The sequence below is a fragment of the Labrus bergylta genome, chromosome 11, assembly GCF_963930695.1.
Source record: "Labrus bergylta chromosome 11, fLabBer1.1, whole genome shotgun sequence".
Lineage (NCBI taxonomy): Eukaryota > Metazoa > Chordata > Actinopteri > Labriformes > Labridae > Labrus > Labrus bergylta.
This window is the reverse complement of record NC_089205.1, coordinates 25954228-25964564: the sequence shown is the minus strand read 5'-3', so window position 1 is coordinate 25964564 and position 10337 is coordinate 25954228. Positions and strand designations below refer to the sequence as shown.

The window sequence follows — 10337 nt, the reverse complement described above, 5'->3', positions numbered from 1 at the left end:
AATGAGGTGCTGTGTTTTTCTGCTGCATCAAAAGGTACTTGTGTATAAAAAGAGTAGACAGTGGGGGGTAGTTAAGAGGACATGTACATTTCTTGAAATACCTTTGGTACTGTGTACTCAGAATGAAAGTCAAACAATGTTTGTGAACCACAGGACGCGCTGCTGAGACTGAGGCACGCTTTATTTTGTTCTGTAAAAACATTTCACATTTGAATATGATACAACGTGGTTACACCAAGAACCGTGTTTGGGCTTTGAAAAGAAACATCTTGTAAAGTATAATTCAGCAAAAGTGAAAATCCCTCATGACTCATTCTGCCTTACATCTATGAATTTCATCACCTAACCTTCAGTGCCTTCAGAGAGCCAGTGTTTTCATCATCACAGGTGATGTGTGATTGTGATTCTCCTGGTGTGTTCAATTGGGAGAAGACTGTATATATCTATAGTTGCCTTTATATCGTCATGATTTGTAAACAAATTTTGATACAATACCTACAATATTTTGTATAAGAAATAAAAATTATCAACATGATAGAATTCATTTCTTTTGTTTTAATGTGGCTAATATTATTCTCATCCATTACATGTGTTGGTAAAATGATAATTATTCAGTTAATCCTGTCCAACCAATGACGAGCTGTGATTAGGATTTATGATCAAGCATTGGCTGAGAAGAGATGACTTCTGTCGGTATCTGTAAGTTATTGTAGAAATGTGTGCTCTTTAAAACTGGATGTAGGAAATCTGCACGTCTCCTTCGATCTCCAGCATGTCGATCTCACTGAAGGACTGCAGGCGGTGGAAGAAGTCGAACAAGTGCTGCCCGTTCACAAACACCTTAAACCTCTGATTCCCACAGCGAATAGACATCTGAGAAACAAGGGTGGAAATATCAGTCTACCACTGACCACACAGAATGAAATAGAAAGTCATCAGATTGGCCGATCATACCGACAGACAGAACTTACATCAAAGTACTGTCCCTCCTTGAAGGGGTTCATGCTGAGCTCTCTGTCCTCCTGGCCCCAGTTGCCTCCTATCTTGCTGTTTCTCACCACGATCCCCTCTCTCACGCGGGGGTTCATGTGGAAAGCGACGTCTCGAGATCTGCTCACCATGAAGTTGATGCTCATCCTGCAGCACACAACACACAAGTGTAACAGTGTCTGTTTGCAATCAGACTTTCACTTTACAGTCACTATGTACTCACAAATACACACCTGTTTGCTCCATTGGGCAACATTCCCCTGATGATGATGGTCCTCTTAGGGGACATCCCTCCTGGGATCATGTTTGAGTAGGGCACAGGCTTCAGACACACAGGAAAAACAAAATCAGAGGTTTAATAAGAGGCTGTATGAGGCTCACACAGATAACATCATGGAAATAAAACTGTAGGCTAAAATTGTCTTGCAATATTTTTTTAGGAGACAATTTTAAGTTCGTCAGACCCTGCAATGTCACTCTCATCTTAGGATACAACCATCTTCAGACTGCAGTTTCTTAAAGGTGTTTCATAACTGTGCTTTGAGCAGAAAGACTGAATTTGAAACTTTCTTTTTCCCTATCCATAAAGATCTGCTTGGACCATTTAATGTATAAGCCATATATTATTTATATTTTGTGATTTAAATCTATTGTTCTCTCTATCTTCACAGGTAATAGACTGTTGTCATGTCGACAACATAAACTGTACAAAAAGAGCTTTGTGTTCCTGTCTGTCGCCACTAGAGGGCAGTGAATACGAACAGTACCTACTACCTTAGTTCTTTGAGACAAAACACACTACGTTTAATACGAGACATGCATTCATGTGTTGTGTTTTGTTTTGTTTTGATTTAGCTAACCATCACTGAGATAATTTAGAGTAGCCTAGTTTTTTAGTCGTCCTCACAAATAGCAGAATCAAATTTTATAAGCTGTAAGCTACACGCTTTATAGTACTAGTGCTAACTCAGGTTGACGGTGATATATAACTTGTTTAATAACATGTCATGGGTAAATAATCAATACCCATTACCAAAATACAAAAAAAATGCATATTCCCAAAATAGATTATGAAATATTTTATTTTTGAAAGTTTTATCGGAAGTGTTACGACATTACCATTTATACACATTGATTCTAATTTGTTTTATTTAGTGTTGCTGTTCCTTGCTGTGACCACAAGAGGGCAGTGAACACTCATTTCCAAGGGGAGACTACTGGGGAGGGGGCGATTACCGTTTCTGATCGTTACTCGTTACTCGTAGAATAAAATAACCTTACATGCTAGTGAATCTAAAAATGCTCCTCTGTTGCTTAAATTACCCCTTATGTTCCCTGGAAGACATGCAGAGAGTGTGTTGTCATATCTATTTTTATTTTTAATTTTTATAGTGAATTGAAGGTATTGCAGTTCCTCTTTCTGACCACAAGAGGGCAGTAAGAATGTCACTTTGAGCTAACTACGCCATCATTCACCTATTTACAGTCTATGGTTAATTTAAACTGTTGCAACCATATCTTCAAGCTTGGTTACAACTATTGACAATAATACATGTTAATATTCAATTACGATATCATTACGATAATTTATTCGTTGTTGCTGTTCCTGCCGCGACCACAAGAGGGCAGTAGACAAGCGTAACTCCATACAACCAGTATCACAGTCAGCTGCTAGTAATAGCAAGACTCCATCTCTCCCTCACGTAACCCTGAAAATTCACTGGAAACTTTACTATCATGTTATTTTTTGACAAATTGAATAAGTTGCAGTTCCACCAAATGACCACCAGATGTCAGTAAATACACCTCATTCAAAATAATATCATCCCAGCGGTCTTCTTGACCCCCCGTAGTCAAGTTAGACATTGGGTTACAGTCTATGGTTTCCAGTTAAGACCTTCAAAGTAAAATGCTTAAATATTAACTTTTGAAAAAAAGTACATGTATCTCTAAGCAGAGGCTGTGTGGAACACATTTTACTCACAGGGTTGTAGACTGGCTGGCCACCCATTCCCTATAATGAGATCAACAGAGAGTCAAGATGGTACCACCAGAGGAAAGATAAAGCACATATACATAGATCGATGTCATGCACTTTTTCTCACCGGCAGGTTTGATCCTGGGAATCCTCCCTTTGAAGAAAAAGGGCGGGAAAGTACAAATTTAGTCATTTTTGTCAGTTTTTAAATTTTTGCGTTCAAATTGCCAAAATAAAATAAAATCAGTGGATATAACAATGTTTCATACCCCGTTACCACCTCCCATGCCTGCTGGATGTCCACACTGCAAAAAAAGATTTAAAAAATCCAATACATAATGTAATTTTGAGTGATTTATAGCCAGTAAAATAGATTTAGCCTCATAACTACCTTTTTTTACAAGCATGTACAATATATTATATTTCTGAATTTGACCAATAATGAAGAAAAGAAAAAAAAAGCTTTAATCACCCCTGGGCCACCTCCTGGATATCCTCCCTGTTACAAAGTGATGGACAGAATAAACACTCCATTACACAGAACTTAATCAGTTGTTACACTTGTGGGCTGTTGCATGTAAGAATACTTACTCCCACACCTCCTCCCATTCCTCCTCCCTGTCCTCCTCCCACACCACCTGGATATCCTCCCTGTTGAAAAGTGATGCAATTTTATACGAGTTTATAAAATTTTATACGATATGATGTGTTCACAAAATGTTAGTAAAAATAAATTATTTCTTAACATACTTACTGATATTCCTCCACCCTGTCCTCCTCCCATGCCACCTGGATATCCTCCCTGGATGTTAGATAAAAGAAGTAAGGGTTTGTGAAAATAGGCAAAATGTAATTCTTTACATTTTTATAAATATTTAAAGCCAACTACACTCAAGTTAAAAACAATCACAGAACATACCCCCATGCCACTTCCTGGATATCCCCCCTGTTGAAATGTGGTGAACATGTTAATCCTGTACAAAGCTGAGTTTAATGAGTCTATACTTTTACACTTATATTATGTTTACTTACTCCCATTCCTCCTCCCATGCCACCCTGAAAAGACAAAACAATGAGTAAGACATTATAGAAAACATTATCCAACTAAAAAAAGTGTAATAAGTCGCTTATTATATTAATAATGTTGATTCAACTTCAGCTGGAATTTTTTGGAAGCTCTTCACATGTAAGTTAGTTTTATTTTGTAATGACAGAGGTTATACATCGAGGTTATACTGTGGGAATAAAAAAATAGATTTCTTTGGATTAACGTTGACAATAATCAGATGAATTAACACATCATAACATATCATATTTACACTAACATCCTATAGCAACCACACTGACTGATTCAAGACAATAATAGATGCAGAAAATCATTTTTAAGTATATTGATGTAAAAAAAAAAGAAATCCCAGCAAAACAAAGCAAGCACAAATACTGTGTAAATTTAAACTTTTGCTTTTTTTTTAACTCACTCCCATTCCTCCAGGATACCTATTCATGCCACCTGGAGCTCCCTGGCACAGAAGCAGAAAGCATTAGCAATCAGATGTTCATGATTTATTATGATTACAAGCCTCTGTGTAATTTCTGTTGCAGCAGCAAAGCCCAAAGCAAACAGCTGAAATCTTCAGAGCCCTGAAGCCTCACCCCGATGACATTAATCGTCTGGATGGAAACATCTCCCGCGATGTGGATCCCACAAACTCTTTCCACTGGGAGACGGTGCTTGAAGGTGTGGAAGTCTTTCCCATTGACTTTGATCTGCAACGGAAAAAATGTGGGATATTTACTGGTGCAGAATATGATATTCATGAACTCTAATTTACAACTCATCAAAAATGAAAGCAGTTTGTAGTCATCATGTGATTTCTGGTTGATCTTACCTGGTATCCCTTTGACGTTACCATGACGACCATTTCAAAGCCCTTGCCTTTGGAGAAGGGCATGTCGCGAATCTTCTCCTCCGACTTCCAGGACCCATCCTGACGAGAGTTGAAGACCACCTTGTCCCAGCCGTCAAAGCGAGGGTTGAAGTGGAGGCTCACGTCGCTGGACTCAGACTGTCCACAGAGCAGGTTCATAAAAAACCTGAGCAAAGCGAAACTCAGGTTAAGCAAGAGTCATTCTGTGTCTCTGAGTCCTGAAGTGACTGAGATGTTAGTCAGAAAGCAGAAGAAATGCAAACAGAGCAGGTGAGGTCGACCGCAAAGAAACTGTTCCCCCCGCATAACGATACAGTCAGGAATGTGCAGTGTTGACTTTGTCCGTTAATGTTCTGTTTAAGTGCCATTGGAACCAAAGGTATTACTATTTTGAAAAGGTGAGCCATACACGTTAAAGTGGAGCTGTGTGTAAAAAAAAAAACCTGGTATGAGGTGCAACAATCCAAAGCTGCTCCACCCACAGTTAGTTTACTTAAGGTGGTTTCCTTTTCTCAAATCTTTCTACAAGATCAAGTGAAGTTTACAGAGTCAAAGTGTGCAACGTTTAAGATTCATGTTTTCTGCTGTCACCTGGTTATGTTCTCAGGTATGGACCCCTGGATGTAGATGGACGATCCCTCCCTCAGGCCTCCATAAACAGGCCCCAGATAGGGAATACTCTGTATAAAACACACAAAAAAATATTCACCCTCTCTGCACAGAACCCGTCTGCATGTCAGCATATCTCTCAAAATACAGAAGTAGCAAATTAAAAGTGCTGCACAAAAGTTGCCCTGTAAGTATTTTTTTACTGGTATTATGTGGACAAAAATATCAGAAAATAGTCGGAATAAACAAAGAATTTGATTGAATTTGAACAAAGATTTTGAGTCTTATTATTCTCCAGTCAGTAACATGAACATTAAGAGAAAAAAAATGGTTTCTGGGAATGTCTAAACTGGACTCCTTTGTCTGAAAAGTGCCATGCTTGCATTTCTTTCTTTTTTTTTTGCATTGCTTGTTCTGCTGCTGATTAATTCTTAGTCCACTTGCATTAATGCTAGATTACCTACCAAAGCACACATAAAGGAATGATTATATCTTTTTACATTCAGCAGTGTGTGCAGATACTTACAGGGCTGTAGACCGGCTGGTATCCAGGAGGAGCGACAAACATGGCAGCAGCAGACGGTGAGATGACGGGGAGACGGAGAAGCAGAGAGTCAGGGGGGGGTTTCTGTCACAAACTGGTCTCTGCTGGACGTCTTGTTTTTATACAGTGATGAGGGAGGGACCAGGTAAACCCAGGCCTGCATCACCTTTGGAGGAACAAGACACACAATAACCTCTGACCTAGCAGAGGAGTGGCATCTTATGACTAAAGAAAGGCTGGGTTTTCTTATGAGTGTGAGCTGTACCAAAAACCAACATGAATGAAAATGTGAAAGATTAAGATTTACTCTATTGATCCCTGCAAGGGGAAATTTCTGTTTTTACACTCTGTTAACCATGCAACACACACACAGGCTGAAATATACACACACATGCACAAACAGGATCCTGCACTAATGGAGAGATGTCAGAGTGACGGAGCCTTGCTCAAGGGCACCTCGGCAGTGCTCAGGAAGTGATCTGGCAACTCTCCAGCTACCAGACCAACTTCCATATTTGGTCTGCACCGAGACTTGAACCGGTGACCCTCTGGTTCTCAACCCAAGTCCCTACAGACTGAGCTACTGCCGCCCAAAGAGCAAGAAAGCAAGTGAAGCGAGACGATGACGTGTTCAGATGCTTTACTAAAAAAAAGGTTTTAGAATAAACTATCTAGATGAAGATGCTCTTTTAGAGGTCATTCACGTAGTCCTGCAAAAAGTCAAGTCTTTCTCAATGTAAGCAGGGTACAATAAATACACATAAAAATGTATATTTAATGACCTAAATTTGAATTTAGCTACAGGTTGAAAATGCATTTATTTCTGATTGTTCATTATTATGGCTTTATGTCATCAATACACAACGTAAAAGTTTCTGCTGTCACAATATTATAATTGTTTGGCCAGTAGGAAAATGTTAGATTTCACAAAGTGGAGGTGTGTGTTGGAGACATGATCTCTGTTCAGCACATTAACTAGATAACATTGTTTACTCCCCATGGATTAAACACGGGTGTCACAGTTTACCAGCCTGTGAACCTAAGGCAAACAATCGATTACTCAGGTCTGCACATTTAGAGCAGTTTTATATGCATACCTCATGGAGGCAGAGGGTTATGGCCACACATACTTAACAAAATAAACATGATGGTGGTTGGCCACACACAAAGCCTGCGATAGAAATACCAGGGTGTTTCCTGTTTAAAGCACAAGAGTGCACATATTTGATTTAGATAAGTTCTGCCCAGCCTGCATGAAGCTGCATGTGCAGACACCTGAGAGGGAACAGGTAACAAACAGTAAGCATCTTAATCATGTCGAGATACAGTCTGAGGGTTCGACTGCCCCTCGTAAAGTATGAAAGATGTGAATGGTTAAAGAAAATTTAGTGTCAGTTTGATAAGTTAAATCAGAAACACAGGAAAAGATAAGAGATATGTCTTAATGTGACAAAATGTTAAGCATTCACTTCCTGTATGCTAAATCTGTTTTCATATTATTAGTTTGATATAAATGCATATCAAATATTTCCTTTAGCTGCACATTTGTGAAGATATTCAGAGCAATGTCGGTCAGAAAGACACCTTGAAAAAAATAAAGAAAGAAAAGATCCTGAACATTGTTTGAGGCTAACAGAGCAAAAACTTGACAAGTATGTAAATGCATAATTTTATTTATGCAAACTAATTCTCCTGAAGCTTAAATTTTCACATTTGAATGTGCATATTGTGCAGGAAGTGCATAGAGAAGCCTTCATGTCAATGAGGACGCATGCTCCAGTTCTCTTTAAAATAATCTGTTTATTCTGTATTGAAACACAAGGTTCAGTCAGAAGACACTCAGTCACGTGGAAAGTAATGATCTCCATCCAGCTCCGTACCATCAGCTGCCCCCCGTGTGGACCACAGCTACAAGTTTTCACTTCAGAGGCGTCAGCGGCAAAAAAATACTGCTCTGCCTCCGACAAAGTGAGACATGACATTAACTACAGGGTGGAGGGTGTGATCTGGAAAAGGCATCGAGAGACAGAACTGTCTGGGATCAGCGCATCACACATGACTGTCTTGAGTGAGGAAAAATAAATGATTTGCTTTGCTCCTATCAATATCTATCATAAATCCTAACTCGCAAAAAAAACAAAAGCTAATTTTTCCCCTTCTGACTGCAAACTGGGCACACACTTCAGTGCGAGAGTTATTCTCTTCACCATTGTGGGGTTTTTCACAAACGGGACATGTGGCATGTTCATGTCCAAACAAAGTAACACGATCATTTAAGTTCTCCAAAGCCCAAAGGAAAAATAAATATATGTTATCTATGATGTATGTAAAATATGTCTTTTCATCAAAAGGCCTCTAAGCAGCCATGAAATGACTCAGTTATACAGGTGACACTCAAAATGTATACATGAAATACATTCATTAGTTATGTTAATGCACTGACAAGAAACTTATTTGTGCATAAAGTGTCGTAGTACACTGTTGGCCAGAAATAGAGACGGGCTAAAACGGTCGTCTTTAGAAGTTTTAGTTCTGCATATAAATAATAAAATAATAACCTTAGCATCCTCCTATACTGTACGTGTGTGTAAATCAGAACTATCTTATATGGTACAGAGACACCAGCGCAGATAGGGGAACACATACATCCAGGAGTGCATTGTAAGACTTCAGAGTGCAAACTGTTTTTTGTCTATACAGCTGATTTACACTGGTACATGTCACATAAGCAGACGAGTATCTGTTTATTATCTTGGCAAATCAGTCCATTTAAAGTTTTCCGTTCATCGCAAGGTGTTTGAAGACGAGTTTCCTTAGCGTTTGAGAGAGGGAGGAAAGGAGTGAGAGGGCGCCGGTGCTTCCTTAAGGATCTCAGAGATACAACTGTGAGCTGCAGAATACAAAACATCAGAAATAAAACATCCCATGGCAGCAGCCACAGACCAAAACGTCCCAACCTTACACACAAAAATGAACAAAAACTCTAAAGTATCGAAGCTAAAAATCTAAACAGTCTGATTGCTCTAGATGTGACGTTGCTATAGGCACTATGACGTTTACAGCAGTAGCGACTGAAATAGCCTGTTGTGTATAAATGCTTTGATATGTAAGGCAATCTATGTATATATTACACACAAAAAGGCCGTGTAGTGTATTCATAGCAGAGTCTAAAGGGCCCTGGCTCCTTGAGTCTTTTGATGCTTCTCTGATATTCTTCTTCTTTTCTCAAACTATCCCTTCAACGTTTTTACTACAGGTGGTTCAAAAGTGGAGCCAAAGTGTGCAATGCTTCAACAGAGGAGAGAGAAATGTGCAGACAAAGGGGGAAAAACTAAGGCAATAGATGTGTTCAATGTACAAGTGTCTAATCCGTCCTCTCTCTGAATGTCCCTCCTCTCCTCTCCTCGCCCCTCTCTCTCTCTCTCTCTCTCTCTTCAGACGCAGATAAAACGATGCAGGGCTTTATCCCAGCTGATCCTCATACTGCTTCCTGAAGCAGTCTCCAGCAGGGTAGAAGTCCCAGCATCGCTCCTGGTACATCTTCCACACATATGACTCCTGAAAACACAGAGGGAAAACGTGTTTCAACACAACGCAGAATTCTAACAAACTTGACGATTAAAGATATTTTTGACGTTCAGAAATGCATAGAGCTGTTTCTCTACTGAACTCTACCCCCCGAACTCTGAACTCTGTCTCTCTCTCTCTCTCCCTCTCTCTCTCCGCACCCTGCTGACCCCCCTTTCCCCTCCATATCACCTCACACCCATCATCCCCCCACCTCTCCTCCTGGTCACACACACACATCTCTCATCCATCTGTATTATTGTATTATAGTATGTTCATATTCTTTAAATTATCTGTAAACTTGTATAACATGCTCACTGCATCTTAATCTGTATATTATTAGTATAGCATGCTCACTGCACCTTATTCTGTATATTATTAGTATAGCATGCTCACTGCATCTTAATCTGTATATTATTAGTATAGCATGCTCACTGCATCTTAATCTGTATATTATTAGTATAGCATGCTCACTGCATCTTATTCTGTATATTATTAGTATAGCATGCTCACTGCATCTTAATCTGTATATTATAATCCTAAGAACACACTTTTTTTGTAGCATTACTTATTTATAGCATTTATTTATATTTATTGCATCCCATTAATCCAGCCATCCAGATTTACCTAATAATTCACTTTTTCTGGCTACATCTGTAAATTTTGCAATTACTGTACATAGCACAGAATTACTGTACATAGCACAGACTATTGCACTTTC

At 39.1% G+C, this 10337-nt stretch overlaps 2 protein-coding genes across 13 annotated transcripts in view; both read right to left on the bottom strand.

Annotated features, from left to right (window-relative positions):
* Nucleotides 1-163: 163 nt before the first annotated feature.
* LOC109995487 (galectin-4) lies at nucleotides 164-6191 on the bottom strand. Of its 2 annotated transcripts, XM_065960184.1 has the most exons (16): nucleotides 6032-6191; nucleotides 5488-5576; nucleotides 4858-5062; nucleotides 4622-4735; nucleotides 4447-4488; nucleotides 4001-4024; nucleotides 3888-3914; nucleotides 3723-3770; nucleotides 3560-3619; nucleotides 3441-3467; nucleotides 3238-3273; nucleotides 3096-3122; nucleotides 2975-3004; nucleotides 1224-1312; nucleotides 972-1137; nucleotides 164-873 (listed from the first exon to the last, which is right to left on the bottom strand). In XM_065960184.1, exons 1-16 carry the CDS (start codon nucleotides 6071-6073, stop codon nucleotides 727-729), a joined length of 1173 nt encoding a protein of 390 aa, XP_065816256.1. In that variant the 5' UTR covers nucleotides 6074-6191; the 3' UTR covers nucleotides 164-726. The 2 variants fall into 2 exon arrangements, with proteins under 2 accessions (XP_065816256.1, XP_065816257.1); XM_065960185.1 differs by lacking the exon at nucleotides 4447-4488.
* Nucleotides 6192-7829: 1638 nt separating this feature from the next.
* The window catches only part of ryr1b (ryanodine receptor 1b (skeletal)), a 68067-nt gene continuing 65559 nt past the window's right edge, over nucleotides 7830-10337 (bottom strand). For all 11 annotated transcript variants that reach the window (XM_065960113.1, XM_065960114.1, XM_065960117.1 and 8 more), the window contains one exon: nucleotides 7830-9607. In XM_065960113.1, the coding sequence (XP_065816185.1) occupies nucleotides 9512-9607 (96 nt within the window). In that variant the 3' untranslated portion in view covers nucleotides 7830-9511. The remainder of the gene's footprint in view (nucleotides 9608-10337) is intronic.